We start from the raw sequence: 23,122 nt of genomic DNA on the forward strand, positions 1-23,122 counted from the left end.
ACTTGTTGCAATGGCACTCTTGTGGTGTGGAGATGTTTCTAGCCTAAAATATCCAAATGCTGGTGTCTAGCTCATACTCCTGTAGTTGCCTGCTGCTATGTACAAACTCCCCCCCTTAAATGCTCTCTTCCCAGTTCCCCAAAACTTGGGAGTGAGCACTGAGACGTTTATTGATGCCAAAATTCATAGGCCTCAAGTCTTATGCTAACTGCCAAAGCCAGTGTCTTACAGGATATAGGCCTGTAGGTTCCTTGAGTTACTGCTAAATAAAATAAATGCCAAAGCAATAGTTCTCAAACTTTTGTACTGGTGACCCCTTTCACATCGGAAGCCTCTGAGTGTGACCCCATCCCCGCTTATAAATTTTAAAACACTTAATATATAACACCATTCTAAATGCTGGAGGAAAAGCAGGGTTTAGGGTGGAGGCTGACAGCTCGTGACCTCTTTTCCCCGCCCCACCCCCCCATGTTGAGAACCCTGTGCTAAAGCTAGCTCTGGGCTACACAAGACTGTTCTTTTAAAAGTATTACTATTTTAATTGCAAGCTCAGCTGTAGTTCTGGCACTACATTTTGTGGATTTCATTTATTTTCCCCCTCTTCCCCTCATGTATCAATCAATCACTGACATCAAAGTTTTAACCAGGATCCTAGTGCCCTATTCAGAATCCCTTGAAGACCAAGGGAAACTTATGGTGGTTCTTCACCAGCTGTGACTCCATGTGCTGAGATGATTGTTTTAAAAACAATTCAATAATTTCATGGAGAACAAATTCAGAATACTATCTAAACAGGAGAATTCTCAAATGCGATGCTGAATAGGCAGAGAAGCAATGTCTTGGTGTTTGCAAATAAAATGGAAAAAGTAATGTAGCTATTCCATTCAGTAGCACAAGCAACATGACAATGTAGATTGTGTTCATGGCTAATGTGCATTTTTGTTGGAAGTTTTCTAGCTGAATTCCACATATGTATAATTGTTCTGATGCTCCTAGTTTTGATGTAAGATTTAATGAAGTGTTAGACTAGACAGTAAATACTACATGCTAAGCTATTGAATAGTGAAAATAACTAATTTAGCTACTTAGCAAACTTGAGAACCCAAATTGATACTTAATGTTACTGCATCTAGTGGTATGCTGAAATAGCTCTTTTAGAGGGAATTCCAGTTCTCCAAAGTAGTTACAGTAGAAAGTAACTTCCTGATTGGAAACTGTGTGCATAGTGTGCGGCTAGTATGACACACATCTGGGGGAATGAGAACTGCAGGCTAGCATATCTATACTTACTTAATGAACCTAAAGTAAGCCTAATCCCACACCCCATCCTGGGAGGTTGGCAAGGACAGTCAGTTTTCCCATCTGGAAGATAAGTATAAGAACTCAATTTGCCTGAGGTCCTACACTGATTCAGTGACAACTGGAAAAGAACCAAGGTGTTCTGGCTGAAACCTTGGCCCCATTGAATTCACTGGGAGTCTTGCCATTGATTTCAACTGGGCAGGGGTTTCGCTCTGTCTCTAGCCTCTGCTATAATCTCTAGACCACATTTCCAACTTGCTTGCAGGAAGGAGGCAGAGTAATAACAAGCACAATCTGATTCTGATCTCTACACCAGTGCAACTCCATTGCAGCCTATGGAATTAGTGGGGTGATCATACAGACCTGAAGAGTCCGTAAGAAGTAGATTGTCCTTCTCCCAAGAGAATGGGTGCTAAAAGTGTAACTTAAAGCCGTGTTTAACATGACTCTCTTAAATAGCAGCATTCTGACAAATTCCTCTTGGTTTTAGTGGAAATATGATCAAATATCAGCAACATACCTCTTGCTTCAATCCAAGAAGGCTCACAGTAAGCCTGTCCGGCTATGGCTTCCCTCTCTAGCAGTAGAACACACTAGCATCGCACCATCCAGAGAACTGAAGGTAAGTTGTAGGCCTCAGTATTGTACCATGTTAATGCAGTGTTTGCTTTTGCACTGCCTTCAAAAATAAGATGCCATTAAAAAGGGACTGTATAAAATCTAAATTGCTCTGGTCTTATAACATGAAACATATAAAGAGGATGTACTTTCAACTGCATTTTTGTCAGTTGAAATAAGCTAAGGCTGTCACTGAAAACTCTTATTTAGTCACTTCCCAGCTTTATAAAGAACAGCAGTTTCAGGCAGTTTCTGCCTAAGATTCTCTTGGTACATTGTTACATTTATAAATCTGTAACTTCTTCCTGACCTAAAAACAGAGGGCACCAGTTCAGTGTTTGGGTACTGGTGTAATACAGTCCTATGGGGAATACCATGAGCAAGTGGGCAGTTGCACCCACCCACAGATTGGACTGGTGCCTTTCTGTATCTGAGAGCAATTCAAAGTATGCGGTGCTAATTAGTGAAGCTCTTCATGTCCCAAGAAACCACCTCACTACGTTCTATTTCAGTTGTTGAAATAAACTGTTACAAATGGCCCTTAGATTTAAATGTCTAAAGTTGGCATGGAGTTTGACTGTTTTAACTTAGTTTGATTCTCTATTGATCTGACATACTTCATCTTCAGTTAGCTGTCCAGGACCTTGTATAAAGGATGATAAAAGGCTATATTCAATTTAACTTGGAGGCTGACAGCTTGTATTTTGATAATTTAGGGCCATACCAAATTCATGACCATGAAGAATGGATCACTGACCATGAAATCTGGTCTCTTGCATGCTTTTACCCTATACTATACGGATTTCACAGGGGAAACCAGCCTTTCTCAAATTGGGGGTCTTGACCCTTCAGAGCTAGGCATCTGGCCAACAGCCACTGCTCTCTGGCCACCCAGCCCAGGAGGTGGCACCCTGCCAGAAGCAGCACAGAAGCAAAAGGTGGCAATACCATACCATGACATCCTTTCTTCTGCACTGCTGCCTTTTAGAGCTCAGCAGCTGGAGAGTGGCAACCGCTAACTGATGGCCCAGCTCTGCAAACAGCGGCGCAGAAGTAAGGGTGGCAAAAGCATACCATGCCATCCTTACTTCTGTGCTGCTGCTGGTGGTGGCTCTTCAGAGAAGGGTTCCTGGCCAACAGCCACTGTGCTCCAGCTCTGAAGGCAGCACCGCTGCCAGCAGCTTTACAGAAGTAAGGATAGCAGTGCTGCAACCCTCCCTACAATAACCTTGCGATTTCTCTCCCCTGCCCCCCCAAGCTCCTTTTTTGGGGTCAGGACTCCTACAATTACAACACCTGTGAAATTTCAGCTTTAAATAGCTGAAATCATGAAATTTACAACTTTTAAACTCCTGTGACCTATTGGTTGATCTTGTGTCACACTTTGTTCTGTGGACACAAGTTAATTTTAACTTCTTCCTGATCACTTTTTACTGCCATTTGAAACTGCAGATTCCAAAGAGTTGTGTGCTTGACTCCTTAAAGGTTAAACCTGCACTTCTGAAATTCAATTCACATGAACTCTTCCTGAGCAGTCAGTCCTACGGTTACTTATTTCATATATTTTAAAAACTCCTCTAAAAGACCATCCCAGTCTTGTGCTCTGTTTAAAGTTTCTGGGCCTGTTCTGTAGTGTCCAACTCTAAATTGTTAACCCTATGTGCATATACCTACCATACCCGTGACCAGATCAGTCGCTTTTTGACTTACTGTAGATTAAAAACCACTAAATTCCCAGCTTGAGACAGGAATGGTGGTTATAATAGACATATAAACTCCAGGGTAAAACATGTATCTATTCTAATAGTCAATTTTATATTAGGAAAACATCTCCAGATTGTTGGGATGCACATGAAAAGGCATCATGTCAAGAACAAAAAGCAAGAGGCAGTCTTTCTATACAATTGAGGTGCAGCTGTTCCTCAAATATTGTGTTCAGGGCATCCCTTATTAAAACTGCATTGACAGCTACAAACAGGCTTGAGAGCAGGTGTCATGAAGAATAATGGAGTTTATATATATATGTGTGTGTGTTTTGCATGATTATAGGTGGGCATAAGTTTGTCACTGAAAGGTATAAATTCCAAGTGTAAGATTCATTAGGATGAGGCAAGGGAGTGGGTGGACTCCAGAAGGCAACTTTCCTGACTACATCTATTACCCTGGAGACTTTTTGCCAGGATAAATTATGGAAGCCTCATTGTTTGGGATATTTAGAAGTAGACTTGGCCAAACACCACCATTAACAATAAGAGCAAGCCATCAGACATGAGCCAGATATCTCACATCTCTTCTGTAACACAGCCCGTTAGTTCCAGTACGATGCACTTAACTTCTCGGTTCCTCTGCACCATAAGTGCTCTACAACATAGCAGCTGAAGATCTGTTGATCAGCCGTTTCAGGATAGGCCTCTGACTGGAGCTGACCTACTGTCTGAAAATAAGCTGGCAGGACTTCTTAATTTAGAGAGTTTTTTGGTCTGGTGTCAGTGGCTTGAACATAATCAACTGTTATGACATGCAGCTTGAAGTAAATGTCATTCTTTTGGAAAACTTAACTAAATCATACTTGGAATGACAGTGCTCTTTTCTAGTAATGCTTTTAAATTTGCCAACTGGAAATACTTGCGGTGTGTGTTTAGTGACATATAGAAGCATTTCTGTAATGGAGTGAATTTCTCCTTGTCCATCAGGTCCTGTTCAGCTATTCATGGAGTAATGGAACATAATTTCAATTACAGAATCTGGCTACTAAATTCTTGGCTGCTGTTAACAAGTGTCTGATAAGGTCTTTATAGTAATCATCTGTGGCACGTCTGGTCATATACCAGAAAGCTACACTTTGGCTTTCAACAGTAATGAAAAATCTGATCTTGGCAATATCCTTGGCCACTGGCCAAAAGCCATTTGTCTCCAGACAAAACATGATTCCTTTTTATAATGGCATCCTTTCCAGCTGAGGACTGATAGATGACTTTATTGCTTGCCATTTCATTGAGTGGTACATAACAAAACAAGGCCTTCCAATGAGTTTCTGCAATCCACAAAGGGATATATTGAGAACCATCTCCTGTCCAGTCACTCTGGATTAGAAATTAAATATGTAGATTGTTGCAAGACTTTTACCAGTATTTCAGTGGGGGGGAGGGTCCCTAAAGCTTGGAGCTAAACAGATTCAGTAGGGGATTGGAGAAAATGCAGTTCTGGGTTGACTGACTTTATTTTTAGGTTTAGATACTAAACCTGACACTACCATGTGACACTAAAGGTTATTCACACTTTGTAAAACTGGAATTTGACTTCTCCCTAACAAATGAAGGGAGAATTGATCATGGATCCTAAATATTTGATCTCAGACCATGAGGACTATTTCTGCCCCTTTACTACAAAAAGCAGTGTAAGCATCTGACTTGCTGTAAAACTAAGGCACGTCTACGCCAGTGCTCACTTCAATATAACTTAAGTTGCTCAGGGGTGTGGAAAAGCACGCCTCCCCCCCACCCTAGCAATATAAGAACGTTACACCGATCTAAGCACTGGTGTAGACGGCAATATGTCACCAGGAGACACGCTCCCACACTCAGGGAGGTGGATTAATTATGCCTACAGGAGGGCTCTCTCCCATTGGCATAGTCAGCACTATCAGCGTAGAGCTGCCTTGAGTAGCATAGCATGTGCCACTAGCTAAACTGAAGGTAGCCTAGCAGGAAAGTCCCCTGGAGAGAACAAATGCAGGCACTCTTTAAAAGATGCAGGCCATGACATTGGTGTAGTAATGGCAACAACTAAGGCTACAGCGTACAGAAACATGAAAGCAAACTCTTCCTGACCTCTGGCAGTTTGAAGGAGCACATACAATTGGCTGAAAATCCTGTATGATTTGACATCAGTTGAAACTGTCTCATTTCCATCAGAAAGTAAAGGTGGTTCTTCGAGTGATTGCTCATATCCATTCCAGTTAGGTGTGTGCGCACCACGTGCACGTTCCTCGGAAAACTTTTACCCTAGCAACACTCAGCGGGTCGGCTGGGCACCCCCTGGAGTGGTGCCGCTATGACACCAGATATATACCCCAGCTGACCTTCCCCGCACCCGGTGCCAGGGCTCATGCCCGGCTCACCGGGTTTCAAACCATGCTTGGCCTGCCACAAGCCGATGCTGACAGGAGATCCACACAACTCCCTGTTTGAAGTGCCTCGCGGAATCACACTTGACAGCTAAGTGCCCCATTTGCAAGGCTTTCAAGCCACAAACAAAAAAGGAGCGGGACATCAGACTTAAACAGCTCCTCATGGAGGCAGCTCTCCTCCTCCACCTTCGGCACCAAGCGCTGGTCAGTCGGGGAGCAGAAGCACCTCCTCGGCACCGGACTGCACCGGTATAGTCAAAGCCTCTCGGCACCAGACGTTGCCTTCACCGAAGTCGGCTCCACACCACTCCCTGTCCCCAAGGTTGAGAGAGGCCAAGATTACTGCTGCTTTGGTGGCACCTGCACCGCAGCCAGAGAGTGCGCCTAAGTTGGATCGTGCAGCACTGACTAAGTCGGCACCATCGATTCCAGTCCCACAAGGGCCTTCGAATCCGGCGCCTGTTAGCTCCCCGGCGCATGCCGCGGCAGAGCTCACCATACCGTCCACGCCGGAAACGTTCTCAGCGGCGAGGGACCTGATCGCCTTGACAGACTTGGCACTGCCTCTACCCCTGGCACCGCTGGTGCGAGTAATAAAATCCATAGACAAAGTGACCTTGATTAGACCACCCTCTGTCGGCACAGTGAACCGGCACTGCTCACGATTGCGGTCCCACAGACGCTCCAGGTCCAGATGGTGCTCCCGCTCCCGAAGCCGCTCGCAGTCCCGGCACCGTTCCGCTCCATGGTACCAGTCAGACTCGCGACACCGGTCAGTATCCCATTCACTGGCTCACTACTCACGGCACCGCTCCAGATCTTGGCACCGCTCCAGGCACCATGCCTCCCGAAGCCATTCACGACACTGAGCTTCGAGATCTCGGTCGACCTCCCGGCACCGATCTGGTCGCAGGTCCCGATCTCGCTTCCAGTACCGATATGCTTCCTGGCACCGGTCTCCGATACGTAGTGGAGCAAGGTCCGCTGGAACATCTGCCCAAGGCTTCTCTGCTCCTCCATTGCCATCCAGACACACTTCAGTGTCGTCCCACGTGGACAGCTACTATGCCCAAGACCGCGATTCGGAGGTGCCCGCCGGAGTTTTCCAAGAAGCCCAGTCTCAGGACCCAGGCGCTCACCAGTGGTCCTTTTGGACACCTTGGGCATACCGCCAGACCCAAGGTGCTCCGTTAGTTCCGGCCTGCTCTGCTTCATCAGAACACCGAGCACCAGAGGCCACAGTTAGCCGTCCTCCTCCACCTGGGACGGAAGAAGCGCTAGTCCACTCACCAGTCTCCCCAGTACCGCTGCAGCAGGAACCAGCACAAGAGCAAGAGGCCATACAGGACCCGCTCGTCCCCGGCATTTCCTCTTCTTCCTCTCCATATGAGGCGGTGGCAGGAACTTCCTCCTCGGGGCTGCCTCCAATAGACCTAAGAGCCCTTCAGGATCTCCTCAGGAAGATAGTGCTCAACATTAACCTCCAGGTGGAAGAGGTCCCAGAGGTTAAGGACCCTGTAGTGAGCACCCTGTCGGCAGATACCCCCCACTAGGGTGGCTTTGCCCTTCATCAGGACCATCCAGACCAATGCTGACCCCTTATGGCAGTCCCCAGCCTCCATCCCCCCTACGGCAAAGGGGGTCGAGCGTAAATACATGATACAGATACTCGTACCCCCGAGAGGGTTTGTCCATCCTCCTCCCTGCTCGCTAGTTGTCCAATCAGTCAACGAGAGGGAGCGCCATGGCCAACAGGCGCCAGCCCCAAAGTCAAAGGAGGCTAGGCGAATGGACCTACTCGGCCGCAGGGTGTATTCAGCAGGCGCCCTACAGCTCCAGGTGGCAAATCAGCAGGCTCTACTGAGCCGATATAACTGCAACACCTGGGCGGAGGTGGGTAGATTCATAGAACTACTCCCCCTGGACTCCTGCCAGGAATTTGCTGCTTTCTTGGAGGAAGGGAGAAAGGTGGCCAGAACCTCCCTCCAGGCTTCGCTAGATGTGGCCGACTCGGCAGCCAGAACTCTGGCCTCTGGTATCACCATGAGGCGCATCTCATGGCTACAGGTCTCCAACCTCCCGGCTGGAGCTACAATATACCATCCAGGACTTAACCTTTGATGGTAAGGGTCTCTTCTCAGAGAAGACTGACTCCAGGCTACAAAGCTTGAAAGACAATAGTAGTCATGCGCTCTTTGGGCATGCATACACCTGTGACCAAGTGCAGACCTTTCTGTCCCCAGACTCACCACCCGTACTTTGTGCCTAGACACAGGCAAGACTTTGGCAGATGGCGTGGGTGGGGTGGGCGTAGATGCCAGTCAGGACCCCAAGGGGGCCAAAACCACGGTCCCTCGAAACCACTAGCAGGACCAAAGTCCACCTTTTGAAGGTACGACCGAGGACAACGTACCAGTTTCAGGCCAGGATCCCTTTCCTCCCTTCTCCAACCGCCTCTCCTACTTCCTTCCGGCGTGGTCCCCATTGACCTCAGACCTCTGGGTCCTACGCACAGTGAAATAAGGATACCACCTCCAGTTTGTTTCAACCCCGCCTTTCCACCCTCCAACCCAGTCCCTTTTCAGGGACCCCTCTCACGAGCAATTTCTCCTACAAGAGGTGCAGACGCTCCTCACCGTAGGAGCAATAGAGGAGGTACCAAAAGACAAAAAGGGCAAGGGGTTTTATGCTGTTACTTTCTGATCCCCAAGTCGAAAGGAGGCCTCAGGCCCATCCTAGACCTGCGAGGCCTCAAAAGTTCATGATAAAGTTGAAGTTCCGCATGGTCTCCCTGGGTACCATTATACCATCCTTGGATCCTGGAGACTGATATGTTGCCCTCGATATGAAGGACGCGTACTTTCACATCGCTATTTTTCCTCTGCACAGGAGGTATCTTCGCTTTGTAGCCAACCATCAGCATTTTCAGTTTACGGTCCTTCCCTTTGGCCTCTCCACGGCCCCAAAGGTGTTTACAAAGTGTATGGCCGTAGTCGCCCCACACCTCCACTGACATCGGATACACATATTCCCCTATCTAGATGACTGGGTCATCAGAGGGACCTCCGAGACACAAGTCACACAACATGTAGGCATTGTCACGAACCTATTCACACGCTTAGGCCTGATGGTCAATACGGAGAAATCCACGCTGGTCCCCACACAAAGGCTAGACTTCATAGGAGCTACCCTGGACTCCAATCTAGCCAAGGCCTACTTACCTCAGCCACGGTTCCAGGCAATGGCAACGATCATCTGAGGTCTACAGAACTTCCCGACAACCTCGGCTCGCACCTGTCTCTGTCTCCTAGGTCACATGGCTGCCTGCACATGTGTGACCAAATATGCCAGGCTCCGCCTTCGCCCTCTCCAAATGTGGCTCAATTCGGTATACCATCCGGGCAGGGACCCAATAGACACAATAATCACCATTCCCCCGAGCACCCTACGCTCCCTAGACTGGTGGCTAACCCCCTCCCTGGTATGTGCAGGGTTACCGTTCCATCTGCCCCAACCCTCGCTGTCCCTGACTACAGACGCGTCATCTCTCGGAGGGGGGGCTCACCTCGGACACCTTCGTACTCAGGGCCTCTGGTCATCGCAGGAACTGGCTCTTCACGTAAATGTCCAAGAGCTGAGAGCAGTCCGCCTGGCGTGCCAGACATTCCAGCAGCATCTACACAGCCGTTGCATCTCAGTGTTTACAGACAACACAACAGCCATGTATTATATAAACAAACAGGGAGGGACTCTACTTCCCCCCCCCCCCCAGGTGGCCATCCAACTCTGGGACTTCTGCATAGCCCACTCAATAGACCTGGTAGCGCCCTTTATCCCAAGGGTTCGGAACACTCTGGCGGATCAACTGAGCAGATCCTTCCTATGTCATGAATGGTCGATAAGGCCAGATGTTGTTCATTCGGTCTTCCAGAAGTGGGGTTTTCACCACATAGACCTATTCGCCTCCCGCGCGAACAGGAAATGCCAAGCGTTCTGCTCCTTCCAGAGTCTTTCACCAGGATCGATCTCAGACGCATTCCTAATGTCATGGAAGCACCAACTGCTCTATGCCTTCCCGCTGGTCCACAAGGTCCTGATAAAACTCCGCGGGGACAGAGCGCACCTAATCATGATCGCGCCAGTGTGGCCCAGACAACACTGGTACACCACACTGCTCAACCTGTCCATAGCCAGCCCGATTACCCTGCCACTCCACCCAGACCTCATAACACAGGACCACGGCAGTCTCCGCCACCCAGACCTGCAGGCCCTTCACCTCACGGCGTGGCTACTGCATGACTAAACAAGTCGGAGTTACACTGCTCCGCTCCAGTACAACATATACTCCTGAGTAGCAGAAGGCCAGATATGTTGACTGAGTGGAAGGCTAAGTGGAAATGTTTCTCCTGCTGGTGTGAAACACAGAATGCTACTCTCTCTGAGGTCTCGATCCCCACCATCTTGGACTACCTCTGGTCACTTAAGCAGCAAGGCCTGGGGGTATTTTCTTTGAGGGTGCACTTGGCGGCCATCTCCACATTCCACCCAGGAGAGAGTGGCCACTCCGTGTTTTCTCGCCCTATAGTTACTAGATTTCTCAAGGGCCTGGAGCGCCTCTACCCCCAAGTACACCACCCTGCCCCTACCTGGGACCTCAACCTAGTCCTAAGCAGGCTTATGCTCACACCATTTGAGCCGTTGGCAACTTGCTCGCTGCTATACCTGTCTTGGAAGACAGTTTTCCTAGTAGCCATTACATCGGCCAGACGAGTCTCCCAGCTTAGGGCTCTTACGGTGGACCCACCGTATACTGTCTTTCACAAGGATAAAGTACAGTTGTGACCACATCCGGCGTTCCTCCCTAAAGTGGTATCAGCCTTCCATACCAATCAGGACATCTTCCTTCCGGTATTCTTCCCAAAGCCTCATTCATCTTGACGGGAACGGCAGTTGCACTCCTTAGATGTCCGTAGGGCGCTTGCTTTTTATATCAATCAGACAAAGCCCTTCCGTAAATCCCACCCCCCCCACCTCCCCAAACTCTTCGTTGCAGTGGCTGACCAGATGAAGGGCCTACCTATCTCCTCCCAGAGGATCTCCTCTTGGGTGACAGTGTGCATCCGTACGTGCTATGACTTGGCTCATGTTCCCTTGGGCCATCTCACTACATTTTACCAGAGCTCAGGCTTCATCACCTGGCCCATGTACCAATCCAGGAAATATGTTGCTCAGCTACCTGGTCCTCGGTCCACACCTTTGCTTCGCACTATGCTCTGGTCCAACAATCTAGAGATGATGCAGCCTTTGGCTCAGCGGTTCTGCACTCTGCTACATCTCACTCCGACCTCACCACCTAGGTAAGGCTTAGGAATCACCTAACTGGAATGGATATGAGCAAGCACTCGAAGAAGAAAAGACGGTTACTCACCTTTTTGTAACTGTTGTTCTTCGAGATGTGTTGCTCATATCCATTCCAAAACCCACCCTCCTTCCCCACTGTCGGAGTAGCCGGCAAGAAGGAACTGAGAGGTGGCTGGGTCGGCTAGGGTATATATCCAGTGCCATAGTGGCGCCACTCTAGGGGGCGCCCAGCCGACCCGCCAAGTTTTGCTAGGGTAAAAGTTTTCCAACGAATGTGCACACAGCGTGCGCACACCTAACTGGAATGGATATGAGCAACACATCTCGAAGAACAACAATTACAAAGGTGAGTAACCATCTTTTTTTTTTTTTTTTTTTTTTTTTCTGATGCACTTTGCTTTAAATGGTTGACTTCCCAATAACTCTTTGTTCCAAGGTATCATACGTAATATGGCTTTAACCAGCAGTCTCCCATAACCCTTTTCCTTTTTGGTTTGTATATATTTTGCATCTCCTCATGGGACCACTTCTGTAGTGTTAGCTAGTGGGGCAGCAAACTAAGGAGCTTGCATGTAGAAATCAATGGCAGGTATTGCATTTTTCTGCACTTGATGCATAGGCTCCTTGTGTTAATAGTGCTTTCAGTATAATGTCACATCTACTGATGTTGCTTATTAAAATTTTCACTGCAGACTTAGCCCTCCAAACATGATTTTTAGATGACAAGTGTCCTGAATGAGAACTTCCCGTGAGATACTGCCCATAACTTGAAACTCTAAAGAGCAACACTATCACTATTAAAACTAACTCTAAAAGTAATGAAGATCTTTTCTGATGAAGGTTTTCACTTAATGTCTCATTGGAATCTCCTTTTTCTTTTTAAACAGTCTAAAAAGAATCTGACTTACGAAGATGTGGAAGACTGTAGGGAAATCCCCTGTGCATTTGGATCTATGGGATTTTCAGATGACGCGCTTTATGAGGAATCTCCATTTGCAGGCTTTGCTCTATATACGCCCAAAACAAAGCAGGTGCTTGAAGAATTACAATGATTTCCTAAAACAGTTGCTCTTAATTCAAGAGAATCTGCCTCTTTGACTTTTTTTTTTAATGCACACTGCATTTATGTTTAAGTATCAATGCTTAGTGGTCAGAAGATCTTACAGATTAAGACAGAGCCAAGAGCCTTTTGGCTGTCAGATGGCTATTACCATAAACTGTAAACCTTTTTCCTAGCTTGTGGGTCCTCATTTACTTGGATGAGGAGATGCAGGGGACTTGATGCTCACCTTGTGTGTAGGAGCAGTGCAGAAGAAGAAACAGAAGTGGGGAAGGATACAAAGGGGATGGTGAGGCTGACATTATTGGCAGTGAGAATGTGCCCAAAGACTGGACAGGGGAGCAGCCATGGTCTCTGCCCCTCCTCCCCCGCCACACACGCTTAGGTTAGTGGAAGCGCCTCTAACGAGGACACACACCACTGTCAGGAGAAGGATAGTGTGGACATCAACCACTGCAGTGGTTGTAAGTAGACTTAACATAAATAGACTTAAGGGCATGTTTACACTGAAAACTTAACTACTTTGTGGATGGGCTGAAGAGAAGTGATCTGGGATTGGGAGACTAGGGCGAGAAGCTGAAAGAACTAAGGAGGATTAGGGCACAGGGTCAAAAGAGCTTAATTTTTTGTTCAGGGAGAGAATAAGTAGTGACTTTAGATGTGTGGGCCCAGAGGAAGAAGTCTGGAGCACTGGGCTGCATGTGAAGCTATGTTGACCTGACCCTTGTAATATATCCTGTGTGTGGCCAGTATACTGGCAATATTTAACTTTTTTTTTTTTGTCCAGAGTTAATTCACCATCACTCTCCCTTACTTAATCAAATTTCTTGTAGCATTCAAAGCATCAGACACCATTGGATAGTGTAGAATTTACACCACCTCCATCTCCAGTGGCAAGAAGAGCAGCATCAAAGAAAAATGAAAACAAAGAGAATTCTGACTTGGCATTTACTATCAAGAATGAAGAGCCGTTTGTGCTTCCTGCACCGAAGACTCCTCTTAGTAAGAGCCAGAAAGAGAAGAGGATGCAAACCACACCAAATCAAGCACTTCCCTCCACAGGTGTGTCTTACTCTAGACTTCCATTAGCTATGTATGCGTGATGCTCAAGGTTTGTATAGCTGAAAATGTTCTACTCTAGCTAAAACGTATACCTACAAGAGTTCCTAGATGGCTTATTCCATCTTGTGATCCTAGACTATACAATACTGACCAGCCCACTCCTCTTGCTGTAAGAGGTTAGACCACACTACACAGAGGTAATGCATCTTAATGGTACTGTTAGCTTACCATGAGCTGCTTTACACGTCCCTTCTCTTCCTCCTCTTGTCACTGCAGGATTGTGCATACTTTCTGAATGTACTTGGATACTTATAACAATTAGCTGAAGAGTTTCCACTGTGTATACTCACAACTGACTGGGACATCACAACTTAGATAATAGAACAATGTGAAATGCAATCTCCCTTCCCTTCTTTGTTGCCCCAGGATAACTGTTTTTAATGGAGACAGGAGTATTTCCAATAAGTCCTCTGCCTGTGCTTCAAATCACTCCTTTGGTTTACAAAAATACATCAGTTTCCTTCCTTTTTCCCTCATTTCATATCCCTTTCAGATTCTTATGCACTAGCAAATGTCAGCTTGTGAAATCCAAACATTGCAATGAAAACATTTCATACACTAGACTAGTCAACAATTTAAAAGCTCCGTCCTTTCTGGAGTTGTACTCCTAGGGCTTTCTTCAAAGCAGTCTTCCCAAAGCTTTCCACCCCAGCTAGTCTACAGATCAGCCCAATGGGGTAATGGGAGCAAACGACCTAACCAGAGTTCAGATGTAGCTTTATAACTTAACAAGCTATAAGCTGGGATTGCCTGTGAGCAGGGAACTGGCCTCTCACCCAGGAGGTCTCTGTTTCCTATTGCATCCATACAAATTATAGAGCTTGCAGCCATCCTGCCTTCCTCTTCAACCTACTAGAAACATTTGCATTTTTGCCTGTTGATGCTGTACAAATTGTTTGCAAAGATCAAAAATGAGACTCCCTTTGTAGTAGGTGTAACAAAGTATTTAAAACAGGTGAATGTGCTGCTCCATATTGTGCAATGGAATCCAATTCAGAAACACCTTTGTAGCACTCGCTACAGGCTTTCAAGTATTTCCAGTTGGCAAAGAATCTTGACTCAGTGCTCAAGCAGAACATCCTCGTTTTAACAGTATTTCAGACAGTAATTTTATACTGACTTGTTTGTACCCTAAAGGCAAGAGTGATGGATAGTAACTAATCTGTATATGGTTTACTTTTTGCTGTGCTTTCTGTGGAAACACAAGTAGCGTAAGGTCTGGATAAAGAACCAGAGTGATTCTGCTAACCTGAAACCAAAATATTAAGGCAAAAGTTTTTCTGCAGAAATTGAAAATACTTCTATTTTAGAGGAAATACTAATACTCCATTATAAAGACTGAAGCTGATATAGATACTTAAGGCAGTGCATGGCATCGTGCCACATTTATAATGCTTGACCTCAAAAGTTAAAGATAGAATCATGGGAAACCATGTGTATATATAACAAAGTAGCCTTTACCCGATTAAAGTTTGAGGATTCACTAATGCACCATATACTTCATTTAAATGATTTTGATTATGGCAAGGTTAGGCCTTATCACAGGTTGCCATAAATTCAATTTTGATTTTGAACAGCTGTATTTTTTAAATTTTAAATATTTGTTTAATTTTTTTCCACCCTGTCTAGAACAATCTGAAGAGGTGGCCATAATGCAGTTTCTGGATGGAAGCTGTTCAGGCTTTTTCTGGTTAAAGTTTACTAGTACTTTGTGTCTGAGCTCATAGTGCCCCATAGCAAGAGCTGGAGGTCTAGCATCTGCCCCAGTTCCATGGCAATGGTAGCGGAGCACCCACCCAACTGCAGAACTTGGACCCCTGTAGAAATCACTCACTTCTGCCCAGTCTGACACTCAGCTGGGCACAGAAGGGATATTGGTGATCAGGGCCACCACAGAGAGGGAAGGGAACTGATCAGCTGTTGGCTCTAGGAAGGGGCTTGCTCTCCTCCCCTTGTCCCCAAACTGAGAATGGAAAGGAAAGTAAGAATCCATGCAGTCTCTCATCCCTGAAGGAAAATGGGACCTGGGCAGGGTTGTGGCAGTTCCTCTTTCCTGCTAAACCAAACCTGCATTAACCTGCACACAGGATCTAAACTTCTGAAGGAAGGTCTCCTGATTTCTGCTGTATATCTCGCTCCATTTCGGTAGCAAGCTGGAACATATTTCAAACATTCAAATAGGGTTTACTTAATTGATTTCTAATTCCCTTGTTCATTTACTGGTTAATTTAAAGAACTATTTGAATGCATCTCTGCATTTCCTTTTTGGGACATGTGCTCTGCAGAACTCTATGGGAAGAGTAGATTGAGTGCAACTCTTAAATGACCTAGCAATACTCCTGTTGAAGGAATCGGATATGCAATTCAACCAAAGGAAATCCACTGAGTTGAATTGAACTTAAATGTTTCTTGCCCTAAAATGCATTGGATTTGGAGCTACATACAGCGTGGCTTTACTTTGAAGAGAGGCGACATATATTGCTTTAATCAGCAGATCACCCTGTTTTCTTAGAGAAATGTTTGCTCCTGTTGGCTTGGCTGGGCTGCTGTTGCCTAATGAATAGGACTTTTCCCAAAATCTTGGGGAGGCAACTGTTATGCAACCCACTGCCTTCCATGGGGTCAAAGTTGGCCTGCATGACTTATCACTGGCAGTAATGTGTGATGGAGGGAAACCTGGCTTCAGCCTTGGTGCCCGGGCTGAATTTGCAGAGCTGTCTCCATAGGATTAAAGGCAACACTATAGTTGACAGTTAGCTTTATCTATAATGGGGTGGGGATAAGGGAACAGAAGCATTAACAGCTTGTATTTCAAAACAAAATTGAAGTACAACATTGTACTGAAAGCACTTACTTTTCACAGCCAGAGAGTACAAATTCATCGAACAGGAAATTTAACTAGACAAATGGCGCTCTCACCACAAATGCTGATTAGACTCTATGCCAGGCACATTAGTGGTAATCTTGAATAATAGAAATGGCAGTCCTAGAATACCAAACCCCATGGAGAAATGCAAAAGCACTCTTGAGGCAGGGGAAGGGACTCTGGGGGAGAGTGTATGAACTGGCATCTAAGTAACTGATGTCTGGTCTTGTTGTCTACAAACTGTAATCCTCAGCCTCAGGAGGTGGGTACTTTAAATATCTCTGTCCATTTTACAGATTGGAAATGGAGGAGGTGACTTGCTAAAGGCTATATACGCTGAGTCACTGGCCAAGTTGGGACCAGAAGCTAGTTTTATCCAACTCTCATCCTATATTCTAACAACTAAACTATACTGCTTGCCCTAAGTCTGAGCAATTCTTAGTGCCCTGGAGAAATGCCTCACTCAGTCTGAATCTTGAATGTAATAGAGTAATAGTGCCATATGATTCTTATTTAAAAACACATTTATGGTATTCTGTATGTCACAGATGTTAAGGTGGGGACTAGGGAGAATTGACTGCAGCAAGGAATTTTCATGATCAAAAATTTTTTTCTTTGAAAAAAATGTACCCATTTGGATTGGGTTCCTCTTTTTCAACAGAGAGAAGTCAGTGCACTAAAGACGCCCCAGTTAAGAAACCCACAAGTCCAGCAAGTACAGGTGAAATGGCTGCAGCAGTCATTAGCCCAGAAAGACGGTAAGTATCTAGTTATTCATACCTATTGCTGATTTTAGAACTGGACTACCTCAATCCTCATGTAGACTAGGAAGGCTTGTTACAACAGCACTTACTCCTTTGTTGTCTTGGTTTAAAAATAAAATAAACTCCTTAAATCCCTTTCCTACAAAGTAGAAAATATTAAAGGCAGAAAAGTTTAAAATTACACACCTCAGTAGTCTTGGACATTTTCCTATTTTCCATAATTACAAATTCACCCTTATTCCACTTCCCCAGAGGGCAGCTGTTTTCTATACACAATTTTGTTTAAATCCCAAATGAATATTGAATGGTAATTCTCATAGCATCCTTTTTAGTCTCCAGTTTAGCTATAATGTATTCCACTTGTCTTTCTAAATACAGAGCTGGAGTCTGGTAATACTTTAGCAAAGTATCTGAAATGACTGACTTTCAGCTACTGAGAAAATGGAAGGCCACCTTTTTTAATCTCTTAATGTGACAGGTGTCGCTCAGTAGACATGGATCTTAATCAAGTTCATGTGGATAGTGGCCAAAAGAAGAAAAGAGCCAAAATGTTTGGAAGTCTGGAAAGAGGCCTGGATAAAATGATCACAATGCTTACACCAGGCAAAAGGAAAGGATCCACAAGAGATGGCCCGAGGAAATTGAAGGTAAGATTGCTAGGATATCTCCTTTTATTTAAAGGAGATGGATTCTTACTGGGAAAGTCAATGATGTCTCCACATCACTGTTTCTAGCTTCAGTTGTCTGAATTGTGTCCATTCTGCCTCTACAATAAAGTGCAGGTGCCTTTGTGGTATTGCACCAAATCTACAAAAGCCTCACTTATTGCCAGTTGGTTATCTATGAAAATCACTGCAGTCTGCTTCCCTTCCAGCTGATCTATACATGTCATATAGGGGATGCAGCTGCAGTCAGACTCCTACTGATCTTGCTCAAAATTCATTCTTGCCAGCAAAGTGTCAGGGTAGCACTGGTGACCAAAACCTCAAGCTGGCATAAATGCAGCATCTTGATGTAAAAGCCTTGATATGAATGGCCTTATCTGAAAGTAGCTTATGACAGCTCAGTGAAATCTGATCTCTGTCTAGGCTATTTGAATCCTTGAGGGGAGCTTCACCTTGAGTGGTGATGGAGGTAGTTAAGACTCTAGTCACCTGTCATTGTTCAGAATCAAGAGAATTTAGACTTGGACTTAATGAACTGAGGGGGGAGGGATAGCTCAGTGGTTTGAGCATTGGCCTACTAAACCCAGGGTTGTGAGTTCAATCCTTGAGGGGGCCATTAAGGGAACTGAGGTAAAAATCTGGGGATTGGTCCTGCTTGGAGCAGGGGGTTGGACTAGATCTCCTGAGGTCCCTTCCAACCCTAATAGTCTGATTCCCTAGGCTAACAGAAGGGTTTCTAGTGCTTTAGGGAACTATAGAAATTAAATGTCATGGGAAGTGTACATTTTAAATCTTATCCCCAACTAATGTATCAAAGTTCATTAGGCGTCACAGTTTAGGTATTGCCTGTGAGTCCAAATGAGGAACCTGCTACTAACTTAGAGTTGCTTGTCTGATTTTTCAGTCCTCTCAAACTCTTGATATTGGCAGCCTGTCTGGTTCTTTGTTTTCTGCTTGGACACCAGTAAGTGAGGTTGGAGGCTAGAGAAATGTTAAGCTATACATCTCAAAAATGTGGTTGGGTTGCCTCTTGGGCTCTTTAGATCCAGAGGTATTTAATCATAAAATACCAGGGTTGGAAGGGACCTCAGGAGGCCATCTAGTCCAGCCCCCTGCTCAGAGCAGGGCATATGCATGCTTAATACTTTCCATGAGAGCTCATACCAAAAATGGGTAGTAGGACTTGCAGTATACGGTACTATTAAAGCACTAATATAGTATAACCTATGTTAAAAGTAAACTAAAGGACAAATGTGGCTGAATTCTACAAAACTACCATAATGCCAATAAATTTCAGTGGTGCAGTACTGGACACTTGAATGTATTAAACAATGAGTTGTACAAAACATTTAAAGTGTTTTTTCTTGCTGCTGCTTCAGAAAATTCTGCAGTTTATAATACACCAGAAATTTCATATGAGCAGAGCATGCAGAAAAACAGTCTTGATTACTCTAGAAGTGGCGAGGCTTTTTCTGAGGCCTAAACAAGTCTAATCAAATGAGAGATGTATGTCTTTAGCTGGCGAACTTGAGGCACCTGCTGACTAAAAGCTGCTTATTGTCAAGAAAACGGAACAGAAGAACAGCTATACTAGGTCAGACTGAAGGTCTGTCTAGCCCAGGATCCTGTCTTCCAACAGTGACCAGTGCCAGGTGCTTCAGAGAGAATGAACAAAATGGGCAAAGCAAGTGATCAATCCCCTGTCATCCACTTCCAGCATTTGGTAATCCGAGGTTTAGGGACACCCAGAGCATGGGGTTACATCCCTGACTGTCTTGGCTAATGGCCATTGATGGACCTATACTCCATTAACTTAGCTAAGAATCCAGTTATAGTTTTGGCCTTCACAACATCCCCTGGCAGAGAGTTCCACAGGTTGACTGTGCATTGTGTGAAGAAATACTTCCTTATGTTAAACCTGATGCCTATTAACCCAAGAACCAGGGTCACCTAACGAAATTATGCGAAGGAGTATATAACTCTCTCCACACCAGTCACTATTTTATAGACTTTGATAATATCCCCTTAGTCATCTCTGCCAAGCTGAACAGTCCATCTTTTTAATCTCTCCTCATGTGGAAGTTGTTCTATAGACTTAATCATTTTTATTTTTTATTGTTGCCCACTTGCTAACTGTAAAAGATGGTTGTTGTCAAGAAAACTGAGCTCAAGAATTGCTGGCACTGGGGTTAATGCAGTGCTATCACCACATTGCAGTCTAGACTGCATTTGCCAAATGGCACTGGTAATACTGTTAGTCAGCCTCTGACAAGTCCAGCACATATTGGACTATGAGCCGACCCATCTGATAGGAGTCCAGGCTGCACTAGGAATACAGAAACTTGGGCACTAGCAGACAAGTGTGTGTGCCAAGTCTGTGCTCCAAATGCTTCTGCCGTTGAGTCAGTTTCTCAAGCCTGTAGTACCTGCAAAACTGCTAGTGAACTTTGAATGCTTTGGAGTAGAGCAATGCAAGATACTCCATTTTAAAGTTCCTGGAGAAGCTCTGGTAGTGAGCTAGGATTAGATTAGAATTAATCTCTAGGCCTCCCAGTTCCGACTAATTTCCAGATGCTTCTCGGAAATCTAAAGGTACTCTGTCAAGATCTGCTTTTAGGACATAAACAAAGCACTTGTACAGCCACCTTACAGTTGGTAGGAATCATATGGCATACAGTGTACCCAGCTTCCATGTCTAACGTGAGGCTATAAGTCTTTCAAAAAGGGATGTCGTGTATATAGCCACAAGTCCCTTTATGTACAGTGGTAAAACATGTAAGCTAACATGACTCCAATACTCAAAGGGTGAATTTCTGTGTTGTGCTGCTTAGAGGCATAGTACATAACTTACAGCCCAGGGGAAGGGTCCTATAGTGGCTTTAAGCCACTCTTTCCCCCCGCCCCCCTCTCCTTCCCAGTCTTGGGTTTCTCTGGGATTGAAGAGTCCCACCCCCGCCAAGGTGACTCGGGTTCCAAATGCTGTCTAAGTTACAGCAGTTTCACAGGGTTGTCCTATGGCCTACAGCACTACTCCAAATCCCTGCAGAGCTTCAAGCTGTGGCCATTTCCTTGACAGGCCACCTACATCAGGACTTGCAATGAAGCTTTCTTAGGGCTGTCCTCCATGGTCCCTGTACCAGGGAATCCTCCCCAGCCATATACAGGTTTTTTGGGCCTCTCTGTCTTTTGATCCAGTGTAAAAGGGCCGGAGCAGGGATGAAGATCTCTCCCTTTGTCCCTGATAGCAGGGAGAGTTGATTTTCTCCAGTGCTGAAGCTTCTGTCTGTCTTGTAACAATGTCTGACCCTGAGGCACTGTTGGAATGAAGAATTCCTTGTTGCCGTTGCTTAGTTTGATTTTCTTCCTTATGGATGCTCCCTTCAGGTGCACATGCACATCGCAAGCCCCTGATCAAAATTTTCCATTAGTAGTGTCCATTCAGTCTGCACATATGCTCTGCTGCCTCATGCCACACACCAGGGGTACCTAGGGCTGCCTGGGCAAACTGCCTTCAGTTCCTTCTCTGTCACGTCAGCCTGAACCAGAGCACTAGCATGTCTGCGTTGAGTGTGTCTCAGTGTGTTCTGGTGGTGGTGGTCAGTTTGTATTTTAGTTAGTATTCATTGTTACTATCTAATTCTATAGTAGTGAGAGGCTTTGTATTTTTCTTTCCATTTTCCCCACTCTCTTTTTCTGGGAGGCTTATTCAGCACTGCTGGGCATGCCTGGCTCACCAGGTTTCAAACAGTGCCTCTTCCTGGGAGGCTATCTCAGTCAGCAATGGGCACTTAAAGTGTATCCGTTGCATAAGAATGGCCATACTGAGTCAGACCAAAGGTCCATCCAGCCCAGTATCCTGTCTACTGGGAGTGGCCAATGCCAAGTGTCCCAGAGGGAGTGAACCTAACAGATAATGATCAAGTGATCTCTCTCCTGCCATCCATCTCCACCCTCTAACAAACAGAGGCTAGGGACACCATTCATTACCCATCCTGGCTAATAGCCATTAATGGACTTAACCTGCATGAATGTATCTAGTTCTCTTTTAAACACTGTTATAGTCCTAGCCTTCACAACCTCCTCAGGCAAGGAGTTCCACAGGTTGACTGTGCGCTGTGAACTTCCTTTTATTTTGTTTTTAAACCTGCTGCCCATTAATTTCATTTGGTAGCCCCTAGTTCTTGTATTATGGGAACAAGTAAATAACTTTTTCTTATTCACTTTCTCCTTTTTCTATTCACTTGCAAGAATCCCATATCATGCAGAAATTTAAGGTTTTTTTGCCTGGCTCTTAAATCTAGAGCCTGAAAGACTCAGGAAACCAAACTGAACTTGGAGATCAAGCACTTCCATCAACCCACTTCAGAGTTAGGTCAGGAGACCCCCTGTACATCTTTCTTCAGACAAATCCAATGCCCCTTTGACCTCCGCTAAGGTCTCCCCTAAGAAGGGAAAGATCTCTGGCACCAAAGAGGAGCTCAGTCTTGGGAGCTGGCTCCTCGTGGTGGGAGAGATCAGGATCTCTCCCACCAAGTCTACTGTGTCAGAGACGTTGGCATCGCCACACTGTACCATGCAGGCAAGACTCTTCCTCTGGTACCAGCGGAGCCGGGAGATCCTGGAGTACCTCAAAAGCATGGATCCAGCAGGTACCTGGTATAGCCTAAAGGATTAGGAAGGTCCAGGATGTGCACTTCTCTAGATCAGCACCATCTGCATCAGTCTTACCAGTAGTGCCTTTCCACTCAGCTCTGTTGGTACTGACAAAAGTGAAGCACCAGACCTTTGCTGCTGGTGTCTGCATGTTCCAGACCAATGGTACCATCCGCTTCAACTGCTGTTGGTACCAATGGTACCTCGGGAATTTCACTACTCCAGAGACTTGTCAGTGTTTGAGCCAGAGTTCCCACAGCTTATGGGTACCAGATGACTTTCTGTACAGAGACTAGGATCTCTGAATTACCATGGCTTCACAGTGCCGCAGGGTTCTCTGCCCTCTTCTATTTTGTGGGAGGTCATAAAAGAGGTTGAAGGAAACATTCAATCAGTCTCCTAGTCAGTGCAGGATTATAGAAACCCAGGCTTTGACAAGGATTCTCTCCCACATCAGGGATGGTGGGATCGGTCCTGGGTACCACCCCCTCTCCTGTATAGGCCTCCCCAGTGTCCATACTGGGATCTTTGGTGTAGCAGTAGCTGTTTGCTGGACACCTGTGCCATTGCACTGGGAGACTA

The 23,122-nt window shown here is 45.6% G+C and overlaps 1 protein-coding gene across 3 annotated transcripts in view; it reads left to right on the top strand.

Moving 5' to 3' along the window:
• Positions 1–23,122, top strand: part of MELK (maternal embryonic leucine zipper kinase) — a 44,633-nt gene that overhangs the window by 16,459 nt on the left and 5,052 nt on the right. For all 3 annotated transcript variants that reach the window (XM_030567896.1, XM_030567898.1, XM_030567897.1), the window contains 5 exons: positions 1,793–1,924; positions 12,298–12,441; positions 13,304–13,532; positions 17,120–17,216; positions 17,701–17,869. In XM_030567896.1, the coding sequence (XP_030423756.1) occupies positions 1,793–1,924; positions 12,298–12,441; positions 13,304–13,532; positions 17,120–17,216; positions 17,701–17,869 (771 nt within the window). The remainder of the gene's footprint in view (positions 1–1,792; positions 1,925–12,297; positions 12,442–13,303; positions 13,533–17,119; positions 17,217–17,700; positions 17,870–23,122) is intronic.

This window comes from Gopherus evgoodei, chromosome 6 (genome assembly GCF_007399415.2).
Source record: "Gopherus evgoodei ecotype Sinaloan lineage chromosome 6, rGopEvg1_v1.p, whole genome shotgun sequence".
Lineage (NCBI taxonomy): Eukaryota > Metazoa > Chordata > Testudines > Testudinidae > Gopherus > Gopherus evgoodei.